An 18649-nucleotide genomic window follows, 5' to 3' on the forward strand; every position below is an offset into this window, starting at 1 on the left:
CACAGACCCAGGAAGAGCAGCAGCGTCACCTTTGGTGGGTGTTCATTTGCTTTCCTCTTTGCTGCTACTTCCCTATTCTCTAATCCACTTTGATTCCTCCCTGTTCCCTTTTTCTGGTCTCTCCCTTTTCCTGAGTGTGTCCTTTTCTCTTCCCCATACACCCTCCCCACCAGTTTGCCTTTGATGTGACTGATGCTTCTGGTCCACGCAGGGAGGAGGAGACACCACAGGTTTCACAATGAGGCGAAAACTAGTGATGTTTGTATTTTCTGGTGTCTGAGAGACTGAAAGAAGAAATGATACAAGAAAAGTGACTGCCTCTGGAATTCACGCACTACCACCACGTGTTAAAAATCAGCAGCTTCTGGCTCCTGATCACATTGTAAGTAATGCAGCTGTGACCACAAGATCCTTTCCTGGCGGTGCCCACAGTGAGGCGGGTCTGCATTGGACTGTTCTGCTTCCACACCTGTCCTTCTCCAAGCCATCCTACAGACCTTTGGCCTGACTCGTGCAGGTCTCTCAGAGTTCAGAATATGGAAAGAGTATATGTTCCTGAGGCATGAGCTTGCATTTAGACTGGAAATCCACCTTTCCCTGACACTTGAGAGTTGCGTGTCGTGTTTGTTTGCTTTGGCATTGGCTCTGCGTTATTCTGGTGGCTGATCTGCTTTTCGTTCTGCATTTTGTGTCATCAGCTCGAGGTTAGCAGGTTAACATTTTAATTAACACCAGTGCATTCACAGCACTACAAAATGCTTGAGTAAATCTGTCTTCTTGCTTTGGACAGGGTGTTTTGGAACACACTTTCAATGTGGTTTTGCTTCATTTTTGGAATAAACAGGTTCTATAACCCAAAAACCTCCAACGTTGCTATGAAACATTTTCACTGTGTTTAAAACAATTCCAACAGCCAGCGGAATTGAGTTGTAGCTGAGGTACAGGAATTTTACAGGAAATTCTCCACAAGTTTGTGCTGTGCATTTGTATTGCTTAAAGAAGAAGGCCTTTCAAACAGCATCTTGTGAGCTTGTGTCCCCTCTAGTTAGAATGGCTGTCCCAGATGGGCTGTCATGGATGCTGTTGTATCATCTTGCACAAATCTCTGGCTGTAAAACTTTATGCGTTTCCTCTGATGTCTCTGCTGAAAAAAATTTAAAAAAAAAATGAGCAGGAAACCAGTTCTTTTGCTTGGCAGTCACAAATATCTAACTTTTTATTAGAAGTAGATGGTCTTTGCTATTCACTTCAAATTTCAAGTATATTCCCTCAGTGGTTTCTAGTTCTGAAAATGGGTGAATTTTCTCCTGCAGGTGGGAGAAAGTTGGGACTGGGAGCAGAAGGATTGGCCTCCCTGCTGTTTATGGTTGGGTGCACTTTTATCTCTGGTTTTAAACTGCTGGAACTATCTGGGGAAAGTGGAAGGACTCAGTGAGGAGCAGCATTGCAAAACTAAAAAACACACAAAGTGCAGTTTCAGGTGTGAATTGTGCAACTTCAAGGGCTGCTGAGCTCCTGGTGGGAGAACGGCTCAGTGTGGGCATAATCATTTCACCAGCACCCTGTCACCTAAGTGACCCCTCAGAAGGCAAACTGAGTGGATTTCCCTCTGGTTGGATCCTTCACCCACAGCACGGTACCTGTTACAGGAGGGCATCAATTTCAGGTGAAGGTTTATGGAATTCTAGAAACGTTTAGGTTGGAAAAGACCTCCGAAGTCATCCAGTCCAACCATAAACCCAGCACTGCCAAGTCCAGCCCTAAATGAAGTGCCTCATCAACACATCTTCTAAATGCCTGAAGGAAAGGTAACTGTGGGCAGGAAGACCCTTTTCCCCGGGGTCGCTGCCTTGCTGGGAGCAATCAACAGCTGCTGACTCAGGCAAAGCTCTGGCACTGATTAACCTGCCAGGGGACCAGGCAGAGGGGTGGGATGGCGACTGAGCGGCGATTGGTTTGTGTCTGAGGACAAAGGGTGGGATTTGATGCTTCTCTGCCCCGGGTTACAACACCTGGAGAGGTTCTTCCTCCTCGGAAGGCGTGTAGCACCCAGGAGGTGGGAGCTGCCATCTGTGAGCAGGGACTGCTCAGGGTTCAGCATGTCTTTCATCCAGGTAGACAAGGACTCGGATTTTCCTCTCCAAAATCTCCCCTATGGGGTTTTCTCCACCAAGGAGGAGGTGAGTAACAGCACACTTTGTCCTTGGGGTGTTGTAATTGTTCCAGGGCTATGAGAGAGCAGAATTTCCCAGCAACCTGGGACAAAGGAAAACTTCCCAGCCTGAGACACTCACACGGCCTTCCTGGCTTGACTGCAAAGCTATAGCTGCTGCACTGCCTGTTTCCTTATATGATTGTTTTGATGACAGCTTCTTTAAAACTGCACAAAAGAAATGAGAGGTGGTAATAGTGATGAGAAGTACTTTGGCTAATATGTACGGTAGTTTTTGTGTGTTTGACCATTTTTGTGAAATCATTAAATCTATGTTGATCCTCTCACTCCCTACATAGAGGCACAGCAGAGTTCGCATTCACTTTTTTTTTTTTTTTTAACTCAATCCCTCATCTTCTTTGTGACTGATTGTAGTCACAATGTCACCCTTAAGAAGCCACATTAAATAGTGCTCTTGATGAGTTTGGTTAGTAGTTGCCAAAGTGTTAAACCGGGGCACCACATGTATATTTTATCTGTTTTTGCAGCTGACCTATTGTGTTTTACTGGGCATGTTTATGCAATGCTGCATTAAACGTGTGCAAGTGTGTTACGTTTAAAGCTGTGCCCAAAGGCTACAGGTTTAGCCAGCTTCAGGTCTTGTGTTTTATGATCACATAAGAAAACATGGTTCACCTTTTTGCCAAAGAGGTAGCTCCCAGTTCCTCTTTTCATGAGTACTGAGCCCAAGCAGGCTGAACTTCACACCTCCAAGTGCCTGACGGGATGCAGCCCCAGAGATGAGTCCTCCTGGAGAGAAGAAAAACATGCCAAGAGTTGCATCTTGGAAGGAAAAAGGAGAGAATTTATTTATCATTGCTCATGGAAACTTCATGATTACCTCGTGGTTTCTGCTGTTTATCTGTGCAGGTCTGAAAAAAAAAATAGAATTTAAACCTGAAGATTGTGTTTTCTGATGTGGTATTTTCTAAAGATAAAACTCAGATGGTTCATTTAATCTCCTCCCAAATGTGTGTGCTGTTATCTAGCAAGTTTGGATTATTTTTTTGCCTTCTTCAATAACTACTTGAAGAAAACATCTTCACTCAAACCCTGTGACAAGACAGAAATGGACTTATGGAAATTGTTTAGGAAAATAATGTACTAAAAGTAGCCCAATTTTTTAATGATTTCAGGCTAAAACAATTGATGTCATCCCTGACTATCCCAGTTACAAATTAACCTGATGTGACCTTTAGGTTTTTTTTTTTTTCCCTGCAGGAATGTTTGCTGAATAAATACTTATTACCACACTTGGGATCCTGTTTATAAATTAAAGGTTAAAAAAAAACAAAAAACCAAAAAAACAAAAAACCAGGTTTAATAGCACGGGTGGTTATTTTGGTGAGCTTGTTTACAGACCGACTGTGACCAGTTTGTCTCTATTTGCCTATAGACACAAATAATTGAAATTTGTCTGCATTTTTTCGGCCCCACGCAGCTGCGGGGGGGCTGCCGTGGGTCGGTCCGTGCGGCTGCCCCGCCGTCACCGCCGGCTCCGCACGCACCGGGGGATGAACAGGGGCTTTGTCTCTCGGGCTGCATCTGCCCGGCCAGCGCAGCCACAAACCCACCGCTCCTCTCCGTTCCTGGAGAGAGGATCCCCGCCGGGCTTTTGCGTGCAAGCCGTGGGCTCCTCGCGTGGTGTGAGGATGGGCAGCCTCGTCCCGTGGGGTACAGAAATAACGTAGTGCCCTGGGAAGGAGCTGGGGTGCAGAATGCCCGCTCCTCTCTCCTGTTACAGGGTTGTAGGGATGGGATCCATCCTGCCCATGGTCTGTCTGTGCTCCAGTTTTTGGCTGCTTCACAGCATATTCCACGTGTACAGGCTTACTGTGCGATGCTTGTCATTAATGAGGGATGGGCAAGTGCTTCTGGGGGAAAGGGAGAGAAACCTCTGCTTGCTGTGCAGTCCTTTCCTTTCCCCAAAAGATGGGGCTGGGCTGTGTTCCACCTCTCAAGGTCTGCAGGAATTCTGCAACGATGCTCTGCCCACAGACATTTTTCAGCAGCCAGACTCACAGACTGGCTCTTAATGGCCTATTGCCGAGGTATCAGACCCTTATCCCACATGGATTAAACTCTCTGTTGTCACTGTTTTCCCTCTTTTTTTTGGAGGATTTTTGGGTACAAGCATAAACTCTTCTTCTCTTCCCCCGTCCTCGTGCTACTTTGCAGCCTCGGCACAGACTTGGGGTAGCGATTGGAGACCAGATTTTGGATCTCAGCGTCATTAAACATCTTTTCAATGGACCAGCTCTTGCCAAACATCAGCACGTCTTTGACCAGGTATTTATCAGTCTATTCTTCTAATTTCCACACACATTTTAGAAATATTCCACAAGGAATTTTAGCAGTGAGTGGTGAGATAAGGAACGTGTTGTCAGGCAGGTTCTGCTATAGGGAAAACCATCACAGGTGTGATAGAAAGGAGAGCTGGGGCACTGGGGGTCCAAAGGGCATTTTCAGTGAAAGTGTCATCAGCCTTTGGCGATGCAGGGGGCTGACACAAAGCCTGAATGTCATTTCAGTCCTGCTTGTGCCTTCAACACTTCACGGCAAGGAATTGGATGGGATATTAATGACAGGGAGGTTGTGCTAAAGGTAAAGGTAAATATAAACAACCTCTGGTTACACCTGGTTGAGATATCAAAGCCACCAAGGCCTGAACTGGTGTGTTAGGATGGGGTGATGCAAACATGCAGCAGGTCCTGCTGCAGAGGACTTGTGGTGGGTGGATGGGGGTGCAGGCAGCCATGAACAGGTGGGACAGGTGGTTTTAGACAGCCACCGCTGCATAACCCTGGCCACAGGCATCCAGCACTCGGATGGGAGTGCAGGACATCTCCATGCATGTGAAGGATGAACAGAACATGGTCTTTCCCCTGTCCCCCCACCTCTGTGTCCCTGCCAGCCCACCCTGAATGCCTTCATGGGGCTGGGCCGGCCAGCGTGGACGGAGGCGAGGGCTTTACTCCAAAGGCTGCTGTCGGCTGGAGAGCCCACCCTGAGGGACAACACGGAGCTGCGGAGAAGGTGAGGGAGCAGAGGGAGGCTGTGAGAACAGTGAGCTCTCAGCTGTGCCCTGTGTCACTGAGGTCACCCTCTGATCTGAGGCACCAAAATCAAAAGTCTGAATGTGGCCACCTGCCTCCTACGTGGGAATTAACTGGGGTTTGAGCACATTGAGTGCTTCCTTCTCTTAATTACATCAAGATTAATCTCTGATTAATCCTGTAAGTGCCTGCAGATCTGGGGTGTTACCCTCCACCTGGAAACACCAAACTCTGCCCTGGGGTGTGCCTGGACCTGCTGCCTCTCTGTGGAGGCTGAGTGGGGCTGCCCAGGCAGGTGTGGGGCGGGCTGGGCTGGTTCTCTGACCACAGTCCCTTCACCATGGCCTTCCATGGAGATGTGGCTGCAAGTCTCCACCTCTCCTACCTTCCCCAGCATCTACCTCCCTGCCTGTCACACCTTTGTCCTCACCAACACAGTTTGTCACAGTTTGTCCTCACCAACCACCTGACTTGGCTAAAACTGAACCTGTGGTCACGAATTGGCTTCAGATTTGGGTCAGTGCAGTGGTGTAGGGGCAGGAGGGGAGGACCATGCTCTGCTCCTTGCTGCGCTGATGGAAAACGTGTGTTCATTAACCCCACACCTTCTCGTGTGTCTGGAGTGATGCTTTAAATGCTGCAAGTGCCTTTCCTGACAGCCAGCAGGAGCTGCTCCTCCCTGGGGGATTTAGGCACACATGTACAGGAGCAGGGTTGAACCTCTGCTTGACACATGGACCTTCCCTAAGCAGTGCCAGATGTTCAAATTAGCCACCTCAGGAGCCACATCCCATGAAATCACCCTGTCCACGCAGCAAAGGCAGTGGTGAGCTGAGCATGGGCACAGGGTGTTTCTCTGCGCCCCTTGGAAACCCAGCTGGCCTCAGGCATGCCCCTCTTCCCACTCGCACCCTGGCAGATGCTGCTGTTGGCTGTAACCATCTCAAGTAACAGCAGCTTGTGCAGTCATCAGATTTTTCTGCAAGGTTTTTTTGCTGCAAGGCTTTGCAAACTAAATTAAGGAAGGAGCTGGGAGAGCAAGTTACATGCTTCTTACAGGCGAGAGTTGCAAGTTTTCTGAGGGCTGAAGGCATCATTTTTCATTTCAGGGCGTTTGTACCTCAAGCTTCTGCAACAATGCACCTGCCCGCCCACATCGGTGAGTTCCCTGCAGCCAAGGGCTCCTCCTCAGCACTACCCTTTGCTCCTGCCCAGAGAAGCTGCTTTATTTCCAGCCTGCTCAGATAGTCAGATCATAGCTGTGACAGGGAATGGGTTTTGCAGCAGCCAGAAGTAGATTATTGCACGTAATGAAAGGTAGGTGCTGTCTGTGGCACAAGAATAAAAGCCTGGGGAAGCTCAATAGCAGCCAGAAGATTCCTGGACGAAATTTCCACTAAATCAGGATTGTCTGGTGGTACATAACTCCTGTCATCAGATTGGCATTACCAAAGGCCTTTGTGACTACAGCCAGGCAAGAAACACTTGTTCAGTTTCCAACAATTTCCCCTTTTACCATCAAAAAATAATTCAGGCCTTGCAAAATTTTTCAAGGCATATACTCCAGCGTGGCATCATAAACAGGCATGAGTTTCTACTCCCAGATCATTACTGTGCATTCCAGATCTTACCACCCCTCCCATGAGGCCATGGAATGTTTTGGAATTGGTATATTCACATAGAGATATAAACATTTTCCTTTTTCTAACAGAAAATTGTATTTGGACCCAAACCAACTTGATCAAAGTCACTTGAGGGTGTAACCTGCATAGGAGCAAGGATGTGAACTTGCCCATTTCCCATCCAAACACTGTTCCCACTGGGCTTTTGGCTTCCATGGAGCACAGCCCCAGTTTGGGACAAAGCCTTTCCCAAAGGAACAGTGTGGAGTTCCCATAGGTGTGATACCTTCCTGAAAATAGCTTCAGGTTCAATATGTCTTGTCAAAAAAATTGCTGGCTGCTGTCTCTCATGGGTGCTGGGAGCAGAGCACTGCCCTGGCTGTGTGACGGGGCTCTATCATGGAGACACAAGGAATTAAGGATTCCACAACACTGACCTGAAGCTCTGTTCTGTGCATAGTTCTTGCTTGATGTGAGTGGCTGGATCCTTTGCTGGGACGCTGAAACTGCAGGGGATAAATTACTGCTGGATCCTCCTGGAGCTGCAGGATAACTTACTGAGCTCACAAAACAACATAATGAAAATGTGTCCTCCCAATTTGAGGTTTTTTCCCCCATTTCCTCCGTTTTCCCGTGGATCCGAAGGGTGGGAGCTGTTTGCAAGGACGGCAGCAGAGGGCAGCAGATGTCCTGAGTATCAGCCGAGTCCCTCCACGGGGTACCACCGGCAGGAGGAAAAGCACTGGGAATTGCCTTGTCTCTGGAAAGGGGGCTGTTGCTTTATGTCCTGTACTTTCCCCCCTCTTCTCTAATGGGGAAAAAAAAAAAAAAAAAAAAAAAAAAAGCGCCATTTTTATATGCATAATTTATAGGTGAACTGTTAATCACCCTTTCATGCTATTAATTACATCCCCATATCCAGCACTCTCATTCTCTCCTTTTCTGCTCTTTTCATTGCCAGCAGCTTATGATGTGCTTTAGCCCCCTCAGCAGATGAGGGACTTTCCTACCATTAATCCCTATTTTATGTTTTTCTTCTCATGCAGGAGATTACACTGACTTCTATTCTTCCCGCCAACATGCCACAAATGTTGGGATCATGTTCAGGGGGAAGGAGAACGCTCTGATGCCAAACTGGTGGGTGGTTTGGATTTTTTTCTAGTGCAGTATTTTTTGCAGGCTTATCTCCACATATATATGAATTTTTAAAGATCTGAATAGTTTTTCAGGAACATTCTGATTTCAGTTCATAGCAGATGAGAACAAAGTAGTCAAGAATTTGATACCAGAACTGAAACTCACATATCCCCAGCCTCACCTGAGGGCACTGCATTTTGTTGCAGCAGCCTCACCAGTTACCCTGCAGCCCCCTGGTTCAAAGACAGATATACCTAAGAAATTATTTTTTGCTGAGTGGCAAAAAAGCAGAGTTTAAGCTCTAGGGAATTAAATGGAGCAGTGGCACTTCACTACTACATGGCTTTGGATTATAGTTCTCTCATGTCTTTGTAGAAGGGTAAGAAAGGTGCCAATGATCTCCCATTTTGCAGAGCCCTCTCTTTGTACCTCACAACCCCATGGTGCTTCCACCCCAAAAAGCTGCTCTGGTACTCAGCTAACCCATGCTCTGTGATGCTCTTTCACAAGGCTGCACTTACCTGTTGGTTATCACGGCCGGGCATCGTCTGTTGTGGTGTCTGGGACGCCCATCCGGAGACCTGTGGGACAAATGAAACCTGACAATGGTGAGTCCATGGTAGGATTTTAATGTGGATTCTTACTTATTTCATTTTTTACTTTTTCTCCACATCGTAGAGCAGTGGAGAGGAAGGGTCTGGGAGGCCTTGTCTAAAGCCCAGCCTTGGGTCAGGTCAAGAGAAAACCCTGGGTTAAGTCCATCTTGTGCTTCCATGCCAGGCAGCACCAGCTGCTCTGTTTCTGCTCTCTATTACTTTTATTTCTCTACCTGCCTTCCTGATGTAAAATTCTCTTTCTCCTACCCACAGATAAACCTCCAGTGTTTGGTGCTTGTAAACGCCTGGATATCGAGTTAGAAATGGTGAGATGAGTTTGTTTGTTTTTTTCCTTACCACTTGAAAAACATTAAAATAGAAACAGGGAAGAAAGGGTGGGTTTAGCTTCTTCTAAACTGAGTGTCCTATAAGGTCCATTCCTGTGTTCCCCTCTGAGCAGGCAGTAAAGATTTCTGCAGAGAAAAACTTCCCTTCTGACGAGGATGAGGGTTTGCTCATACAGCTTTCAGGCTGGAAACAGCTTAACTGCACCAACCTGAGCACCAGTGCAGCAGTCTGGCAGAAGGCAGGCACAATTTCTTTTATCAGACACAAGAGCATGTTACCTGGTTAGCAGCTACCTCTGCACCACAGCAGGATCTTTCAGTGATGCTGTGAGTTTTGGAAGTTCAGGCTTGAGTCTAGAGCAGGGGAAGTGTGAGTACTTGGGAGTGTGACTCAAACTCCACATCCTCCTGACTGAAAAGAGGAAACCTGTGCTGTGGATGTTGCAGCAAAACATACTTGGAAGGCACAGTGTCTTGTGGCTTAGTGTGGTCCAGAAGGGAGACTTGCATAGGACTGTTCACTAAGATTTATGTCATTTCAATGATTTATATAATTTTTATATGATTCGTTCCCCATCTTTCCCGTTTAAAAAAAAAAAAAAAGTGGAGGAAGTGTGGTGTTGAGGCAAATTGTACCAAAAATGAAGTGAAAGCCTTTAATACTGTGTGCTTTCTAAATCAATGCTATAAAGGGGGAAGCAGTCCCATGAAGTGGGGTACCCCTGGTGCTGCTGTACCTCTGCTTTGCAGCCTGAGTTTTCCTGGTGGATACTGCAAGAGCAGAAGAAAAAACTTCCACGTTGTTGGCAGAAGGAGAGAACTGATTCCCCACAGAATCCTCTGCCATGTGCTCAGACTGTACATTTCCTAAGGGAGCAAGTGCGGGCACCCAGTTCATGACCTGTTTTATTTAGTGGGGCACATTTCTCCATCTGCTTCCTCTTCTCCACTGTCACAACAGGCTCCAGCCACGTTCAGCATCCCCTCAGATGACTTTGAACTCTTTCCTGTTCACTGTCTGCAGCAAACAGAGCCCTTTCAGTGGGCAAACCTGTTCTGCATCCGGATTATAATTAGGAGGGACCGTTTTTCACTCCTTCGTTTTGACAACATCATGCCCTTGTTTAATGCCTGTCTCTTAGCAACACAGTGTTCTTAAGTAAATCAAGCCTGCCAGCTTCATGGAGGGGAAGAAAGAGGGAGTAGTCCACGTTTTTTTTCTAAATGTGTATGGGAAATGCACAGCCCATCCCGTCCAGCCTCTGTTGCTGGTGCCTGTAATCCTCTGTGCAGTAAAGATTTTTAGCTTAAAAAAACTCAGTGTGTTGCTTTTCAATTTCAGGCATTTTTTGTAGGTCCTGGAAACAAGTATGGGGAGCCAATTCCTATCAGCAAAGCCCACGAGCACATCTTTGGGATGGTCCTTATGAACGACTGGAGCGGTAACCAGTGCTGCAGGAGTCTGCCTGGAGAGGGGGTTACAGTGTCATGAGAAGCCTTAGAGAGGGATAAATTACATATTTTAATAGTAGAGTAGCGATCATTGAAACCACTGGGTACAGCTGAAACGGATGAAAATGAAGTGCTGTCTGTATTTCGCAGTGTCTATATTAATCTGCCTTCAATCAATCAGTAGAACCAGAAATTGCTGCCTAATGAAGATTTATTTACTTATAAAAGAGCTAATATCAGTCTAGTTTCTTCTGGGCAGGGATAGAGCAGCCCTGAGGATGGTGATTCCAAGGATGGTGATTGATTTCAGTGTCAGGAGAAGGAAAAGGATTTGGCAATCTCAAATCCCTCAGTCTCTACAAAGATTTAACTAGTTGAAATTGGCCCTATGACTGGCAAAGACCATTAGCTGGGTGCAAAAGCATTAATTAAACCGGCGATAAAAATACTGGTTATATGGGGATAGCCTGACTTCTTTTACTTATTGCTGACTTTTTTTCTTCCTAATCTTGCTGGTCAAAGAAAACGGGGTTGAAAGTCCAAAAGGAATGGATTGAAATTAGGATGGCTAGAAAAGGATGGGGGTAACATCTCCAGTTCATGTTACTGTCTCACAGGTCTGATGGCTGTGCAACTCCTGGGATACATTTAACTGCTTTGCTTTGAATTTTCTCTTCCCAGCCCGTGACATCCAGAAATGGGAGTATGTTCCTCTGGGTCCCTTCCTGAGCAAGAGCCTTGGCACAACCATCTCTCCGTGGGTTGTTACCATGGAAGCTCTCATGCCATTTGTGTTGCCAAACCCTGTCCAGGTTAGCAGGAGAAAGGGTTGAAATAAAGGCAAAGCGGTGCTAGAAAAATATCAGCAGAGCTGGAAGGCAAATCCAGCAGGCAATGGAGAGAGGGTGGACTCAAGCCAAAACACTTTTTTCAAGCACTTCCAGTTGTCTGCATTATGTAAATGTTTAGTTAAAGTGGGAAAGGGTAACAGAGAGTCTTGCAGAGACCTCAAACCATCTTCTTTGTGCAGGTACAGAGCAAAGGTGTGTTTAGCACTCTGTTTTGGGTTAACACGCACACTGCAATGATGGAGGTGGCATTTGGAGCCCATGTGCAGAAAAAGGAATCAGATTATATGGATATCATATCTGTTCAGAAAGATCTTTAAAATTGTGTTCATGAGACCAATCAAAGAGATAACCTGAGCAGTAAGAACAGTGAAATGAATGGGGTGGGCAGCACGGGCTGGGTAAACAAAAAGTCACTCGGGTGGCTTGTGGAATTTTTCGTTTCTGTGTGTTTAGACTGTGATGCCTTTTATCTGCTTTTAGGATCCCAAGCCACTGCCCTACCTTCAGGATAAAGAACCCTACACTTTTGACATCAATCTCTTTGTTGCTATTAAAGGTATGGCAAAGCTGAGGGGGTTACAAAGCTGAAACTGCCCGTTAAGGACTGCAGAATCACCACATTTTTCAGTCACTTTGCTCTTGGCTCCACAGTCCTTCTTTTCCATCTTTACCCAGATTGCCTCTGTCAGAGAAAGAGGCAAAGCTCTTCTTGCCCCATACTGGCCATGCAGCAATGTGCCAAGGAGGGAATGCCCTCCCAGATGATTGGCTTTTGACGAGGAGGGTCCCTGTGGGGTCTCCTTGCATGGGCGGGGGTAAATGGGGCATGAAAAGTGCACATATATCTGGAATCCAGGTGTTAACCCAGCTCAGCCCCCAGCTCATGGCCCTGCTGACTGCTAGGTCCAGGTGCTGCTCCTGTGAGAGAGCATAGAAAATGGGCAGCATGATGCTACTCTGGTGCTATCCATCAGAAAAAAAAACCCACTTGTTTTCTATGAAATACTGGTCTCTGTAGCAATAGAAAATGTTATTACTGGTTTCTCTGTAGGGATTACAATGATTAAAGAAGTCTCCATTCATCTGTAAAATAAAAGACTCCAATATCATTCATCCAACACAAACAAATTGCTTCTCTCTTTCTTTTTTTTTTTTTTTCTGCAGGAGAAGGAATGAACACACCAACTACTATATGCAGATCCAATTTCAAGGTAAGACTCCAGCATGTTTTGTTCATTTGCAGTCTTGCTGATGCCATCAACTCCAGCCTGAGGCAGTTTTTAAACTCTGGTTTTTTTGCATTGGAACCATAGAATCACTAAGGTTGCAAAAGACTTCCAAGACCATTGAGCCCCCATGTTAACCCACCACTGCCAAGTCCACCACTGAACCATGTCCCTCACACCCACACGCCTTTTGAACACTTCCAGGGGTGGTAATGATTCCACCACTTCCCTGGGCAGCCTGTTCCAATGCAGCTGAAGATCCAGCCTGGTGTGTATCTCCACAGGAGACAGAGGAAAAAAGGTTGGAGGGTGGTGATAGTTCACCCCTGTGGGATGGAAACTCCTGAATGCTCAAGCACTGAAGAAGGGGGCAGCTCTTTCCACTGCTTGGTTTGGGGTGCTCAGAGCATTTTAAGTTATGTGTCCATTTGGCAGTGAGAGCAGAGGGCTCACAGGGAGAGGGAATTGCCTCTTGCCATGCCAAGGTGCAATACAGCTCTGCAGCCACAGCTCTAATTTAGATGCAGCTCACTGCTGCCAGCCTGGGTCTGCCCTGGCCCCTCTGTGGGCAGCGAGGAAGCTCTGCCTCTACCCACTGATTGAAGCCAGGAGATCTATGTGCCAGCTGCAGCGTTTCTCAAGCAATTTCATATTCATTTTTGGCTCTTTGCATAGTAATTACCTTAATCAGTAAATCAATAGTCAGCAAATCAGTAATAAGGAGATTTTTCTGTGAACCCATTAAAATGCTGGACTTACTCATGGAGCCTGGGTCAGTAGTGCTGACCTTAGAGAGGAAGAAGAAAAGGGAAAATCACATCCAGATGAAAAAAGGGAAATTTTAGGGGACTAAGTTGCATGTTAAAGTGTGTGTTTTATAAATGCCATCAGCCAGGCCACATAACTGCTCAGAATGCAGTTACTGAGTAACTGTGGATGTTGCTTTTAGGTTGTTGAAGGCTCCTGATTAAAGAGGGAAATTTTCCTTTGGGGACAGTCTTACCAGCATCATCCCAAGAATGCAATACATTCTGCATAGCTTAATGGCACACCAGAGAGGTTTGTCCCTCTTTGCTTTAGCTTCCTCTTCCTCCTTCCTCCAGCACATGTACTGGACCATGAAACAGCAGCTGGCTCATCATTCCATCAACGGCTGCAACCTCAGACCTGGAGATCTCCTGGCCTCTGGCACCATCAGTGGACCCGTAAGTGTCTAAATAATGACAGTCACTGGTTAATGATCCAGAACCAGCTGAGCAGGGCTTGGGTCAGAATCCTGGCTGATCTGAGCAGCCACAGAACTATCTGCAGTTCTTTCCCAGGCACTTTGGTCTGCTGCTGCTTTGGTAGACCCAAAATCACACTGTGAAGTGTTTTCGGTGTTGTTTTTCTTTTTTTTTTAATTGGTGTTTGGTTTTTGGTCTCTCCTTTATTCCTTTCCCTAAGAACTGTTTTACAATAGCTGCAAATTAATTTCTGTGTCCAAATATCCACACAGCCCATTTATCCTCTATAAAATGCAGCTTTGTTACTTCTGCTAAGAATGTAAAAGGTGCATGGGTATAACTTTTAGTTTCTCCAGTGAAGTTGGAGCCAACTTCCCAAGCTGTTATTCCCCTTGAACTGTCATATGGGCAGTTGTTTTAATTTACAGGTAACTCACTCTTTCTGAAACACCAAATACAAATCCTGTACATGCTGTCTCAAGGACAGCCTCAGGTAAGTTGTTTTCAAGTTGGAATGCCTGTACTTTCACTTTAAACACTTCTCATGTGCTTTTTGAATCTTCCAGCTATTGTACTGGCAGAATGACATCAAAGATTCACAAACATTCAGCCAGCTTTGCTCCTCTAAAGAACAAAATGTAATTAAAAATCTGAAACGTGACTACATAAAAGCAATGGCTTTGTAGAAGTCTCCTCCATTTGTTTCCATTCTTGCTGTGGCAGACCCAAACTGCTTTCACAGGGTTATGAGCACTATGTTAAATGCACCAGATAACAGATGTAAGCATCACTGCTGATAGCCAGCAAGCAATTAAAATGCAAAGGCGGGGAAAGAAGCCAATGTGTCAATGAATTAAATCAACAGCAAAACTCTGTTCCTTAGAGGTAACATACTTATGTGTCTGGTCCCAGCAGCAAGTAGCTGAACAGCAGGAGAGATACTAAAAAATTGTTTATTTGTTTACAAACTCTCGCTGCAGGAGCCGGAGAGCTTTGGCTCCATGCTGGAGCTGTCCTGGAACGGAACAAAAGAAATCCCTCTTGGCAGTGGACAGTCTCGTAAATTCCTTCAGGACGGAGATGAAATCATTCTGACAGGTAATGGTGGATATCTGCTCTCACGCTGCATCGAGGACACGGGTCCATAGATTGATCCCAGAAGGGCAAGCAGCTGGTGCAGAGATGGGCTGCTCTGTACGTACCTGCCGTGCAAGCACAGTTGTTTCCATCCTACCTGTCAGGAGCCAAAAGCAGGTGGATAGAAATTTCCCTGCCGTAAATGCTCTCCAGATTAGGTTGTTGGCTTTGCTAAGTACTTAATGCTCTTGCTGTGCTGGTGTGTGAGTGCTAAGGGGATGGTGGAGGTAGGTTTGCCTTTAAGGGTGAAAATGCCCCGGGACTAGAAGCAGTTGATGTGTTGTTGCCACCATAGTTCAAGTTTGCATGTAGAGCAGAGCTCAGCAAACGCTGAAAGAAGCTATTTTGCAAATAATATTTCATTTGTAGCCTAGGCATCTTCAGTGAAGTGTGTTGCAAATCAAATATGTGGGAAACAGCATGATGCCTGCTAGAACAGCTGACCAGCTCCCCTCTGAAAAGGGCTCTGCTTCAGAGCTCTTTCATGCTGGGACATGGTTTTAGCTTTCATCTCTGTAGATTCAGGATTTTGTGAATTAAAATCTTCCACGGTGTTTTGTGATCCAAATCCCCCTCCTACTTCTTTTTAACCCAAACCTAGTGCAGAATAAATATATTTTTAACTTTCATCTTTTCAACCCCATTATGGCTTTGAGGTGGCAAATATTTGGCAAGAACAGTCATGAGAAACTTTTGGTTCTAGCCTGCATGTCTTTGCTATGCTGCTTACTGAATGTTTAGGGGATGTTTTGTGGGATGTTGTACGTCATCAGATGACATCCAGCCAGTGCCACACCTGGCTCTGAGCTGCTCCATCCTGCTGATGTGACCAGAGATAGTCTGCACAGGAACAAATGGCTCAAGCAATGGGAAAACCCTTACAGGTGTGACTGAAGGCAGATAAAATGTGAGTGACTAATGCTTGTGCAGCAACCTGAGGGTGTGATGTTACTCTGAGCCTACATACCTGCGCCCTCTTAATCCAACCAGGACTTTTAGAATTTTTGACAAAGTCTAAAATTGTAATTCTTTTCAGAAAGATTTTTAACAAACCCCCAAAACTTTTCTGTGACGAAAAAAATAAAGGAATGTATGTATTCCATTCTCCCAAGCGATGGCTCTATGAGTGGTGGTGGTGCTGCTGCAGCCAGAGCCCCAGTGTCTCTCACCTGGCAGCCTGTGCAGTAGCCTGGAGATTGAGAGGTACTGGATAAAGCCACAGATGATGAAAACAAGGAGTCCCCAATACCTCTTACATCCTTCAGCCTCCCAACAACCCCCCAACTACTCATGCTGTCACATGTAGGAGTCTGACATTGCCCTCTACAGGCTCCCTGCAAAGACACTCCTCCAGCAATTCCCAGTGCCACACTGCCCTCTGGAGTTGCCAATCTCCCTTCAGTAACTATGCCAGGAGCCCTAAATTAGGGTACAGGTGGGTATGATGAACATCCCTTCGGATGTTCATGCTGATATTGGTGAGAAGCACCTTGTGGTTTGGGAACTGCTGCCATGGGGAGCCACCTCAGGGACAAATGGGGCTGGTCCATGACCCACGTTGTTCTCCATGCCCAGAACAAGCTGTGTTACTTACATAAATACTTTGAATCCCGAATGTCTTTAACCATTAAAGATGGCACAGTGGCATTGGTGTTGACCTGGATGAAGGCACTGTGGCCCCGGTGGGACAGTCTCATGTTCATCGGTCTGCTGAGCTATTTTACACTGGCAGCAGTTTGTGGTTGTGGTGATCAGGCATTGCAAAGAGTCAGGTGCTGCTGGGGCTGTCTGCTGGGACAGTTTGGGATCTGCTCCTATTTGGTGATGTATGGCAGGTCCAGTGCCTTAAGGCACCCTTGAGGCAGGGCTACTGCTATTCCATCCCATCCCCAGGGCGCTTCCAAGTGCCCAACCCATCATTTTTAGTTTCCTGTTTCAACTTCATGTTCTTGTTCCCCATGTGGGAGCTATTTCAGAGACCTAACACATAAAATGAGAGAAATACATTTCTTTCTCCCAAGAAGTGTGTCTGAGGGAGGGAGCATTGCAGGGGAAGGGCTGTGGCAGGGGAATGGTGTGTGGCAGCCAGCTGCAAAAACCCCTCAGTAGCTCCTTGGCACACACACAGCTCAGGCCAGGGCTGCTGGCAGCACAGAGCTTGCTTTATTTAATGTGCTTCTCCTTGGTGCTGCTCTAAATCGTGGCTGACAGCGGGGGATAACTAAACTGGACTGAAATAATAAGCTGGCACTCGAAGGAAAGCTGGCAATGAAGCCTAATGAGACAAATGGAAGTGGAGCTGAGCCTTACAGCACCTTACTCCAGTATTGTTTATGGATGAGGATTACCTGGCAGACACTGGGATGGTGTCTGTGGCTTTACACAAGCACTTACAGACACTGCTGTACTTGGGAAAACTTCATTTCAGCCTGGCTGTGAGGACTGCACCATGGTTTAGAGCTGGCAGGGTCTGTCCTCGTGCTGTGACAACTTTGGCTACCCTGCAGCCTGAGCCCACCCATCCTCTTCCTCAGAGGAGGTTTCCACTGACCTGTGCTAAGGATGGGAATTGGAGCTAAGCTCTGTTCTGTTTAGCTCCTTCTTGGCTTCTTGAAAGCAGCTGGTTTTTATCACATGCAGGGAAGGTTGATGTATTCCATCAGGGAAATCCATCTCTAACTATGAAATCAGTCCTTAAAACCCAGCATATGCCACTTCTGTCCTTCCTTTGATCAGCTGTTGTAGCAGAAAGCTGCAGTAGGTCTCTTCAGCTGTTTCTGCCCAGATGGGCCAGAGGGCCCTGGCTGTGTCTCCTTCCCTGCCTTACCTGCAGCTTTGCTGGTGGATGCTGTTTCTGGAGCAGCTTGGCTGGCCTGTGGCAGCAAGAGGTGCTGCGGCATCTCCATCCTGGTGTCATCTCCTCCATCACACAGGTGCAGAGAGAAATTCTGCCACAGCCCCACGAGTTCAGCAGCAGCCAGCAGACCTTCCACTCCTGTAACACAGGATAAATGAGTACTTTGACTCAGATGCCGAGTTTTTCCTGGAACGAAACCACTTGATTTTAGCAAGCAAAACAACTTCTGCAAGGGTAGATCGTGCTGTTTGACAAGGTTTAATGACCATCTTTCTGGCTGTAAGCATCCTGATGTCCCAAGAGCAGTCCTAATGCTCCAGAAAGAGAATCCAGATTTACTTGATTAATTGCAGGGCTGGGAGAGGCAGCAAATGGCTTTGCCAGTTAGATTGATGGTGCTCCAGGTTAGGTTTGAAAACAGAAATGTTGCATATCTTGTTTGCTCTTTGATCAATTCACTGAGCTTGCATATTGCTGTGTTTAACATTTTGTGCTTCTTTTTTTCTTGTGTTCCTGAGCTACTTGAACTCTTCCAGGTGTTCTTTTTTTCTTCTTCTTATTATTATTATTTTTATTTTTTTACCCCTTATTGCATTTCTGATATGTTTTCACTTGATTTGGGTCTCTTTATGCCTTTATTCACTTTTATTCCTGGTAAAATCCTGCAATCCTTACAGCACAAGCTGTCTGTTGTTTTCTGTCCCTAGGTTACTGCCAGGGCAACGGCTTCCGCGTGGGATTTGGCCAATGCTCGGGAAAAATCCTTCCAGCTCTGTCAAACCCCTGATGACTGGAGTAAGGTGACGCCTGAGGATGAGGAACCCTCCCCCTGCCTTTACCAGTCACTCTGCTTTACTCAGATTTATTATTTTTATAAGAGTGATTGAAATCTTATTATTTTTAATTATCAATAAATATCTTAAAGATGAA

General features: G+C 46.2%; 1 protein-coding gene across 2 annotated transcripts; it reads left to right on the plus strand.

Annotated features, from left to right (window-relative positions):
- The first annotated feature begins 1978 nt into the window (after nucleotides 1-1978).
- Nucleotides 1979-18649, plus strand: FAH (fumarylacetoacetate hydrolase). 2 transcript variants are annotated; one of them, XM_027887019.1, is made up of 14 exons: nucleotides 1982-2180; nucleotides 4391-4501; nucleotides 5127-5248; nucleotides 6378-6427; nucleotides 7937-8027; nucleotides 8538-8635; nucleotides 8897-8949; nucleotides 10313-10412; nucleotides 11104-11234; nucleotides 11754-11829; nucleotides 12438-12484; nucleotides 13603-13704; nucleotides 14706-14823; nucleotides 18427-18649. In XM_027887019.1, the coding sequence occupies exons 1-14, from the start codon at nucleotides 1986-1988 to the stop codon at nucleotides 18504-18506; spliced, it is 1374 nt and encodes a 457-aa protein (XP_027742820.1). In that variant the 5' UTR covers nucleotides 1982-1985; the 3' UTR covers nucleotides 18507-18649. The 2 variants fall into 2 exon arrangements, with proteins under 2 accessions (XP_027742821.1, XP_027742820.1); XM_027887020.1 differs by lacking the exons at nucleotides 13603-13704; nucleotides 14706-14823; nucleotides 18427-18649 and adding an exon at nucleotides 13491-13556 and having other exon boundaries at nucleotides 1979-2180.

The sequence above is a fragment of the Empidonax traillii genome, unplaced genomic scaffold (assembly GCF_003031625.1).
Source record: "Empidonax traillii isolate 1590-97213 ecotype Southwest subspecies unplaced genomic scaffold, ASM303162v1 scaffold201:size1909950, whole genome shotgun sequence".
Classification (NCBI taxonomy): Eukaryota; Metazoa; Chordata; class Aves; order Passeriformes; family Tyrannidae; genus Empidonax; species Empidonax traillii.

Bases quoted from the DNA above. Each gene is read 5' to 3' on its own strand.
- FAH (XM_027887019.1), top strand. From the start codon at position 1,986: ATGCTTCTCTGCCCCGGGTTACAACACCTGGAGAGGTTCTTCCTCCTC. The intron at 8,950-10,312 runs GTGAGATGAGTT...TTTCAATTTCAG, and splicing joins TGGATATCGAGTTAGAAATG to GCATTTTTTGTAGGTCCTGG. The intron at 12,485-13,602 runs GTAAGACTCCAG...TCCTTCCTCCAG, and splicing joins TATGCAGATCCAATTTCAAG to CACATGTACTGGACCATGAA.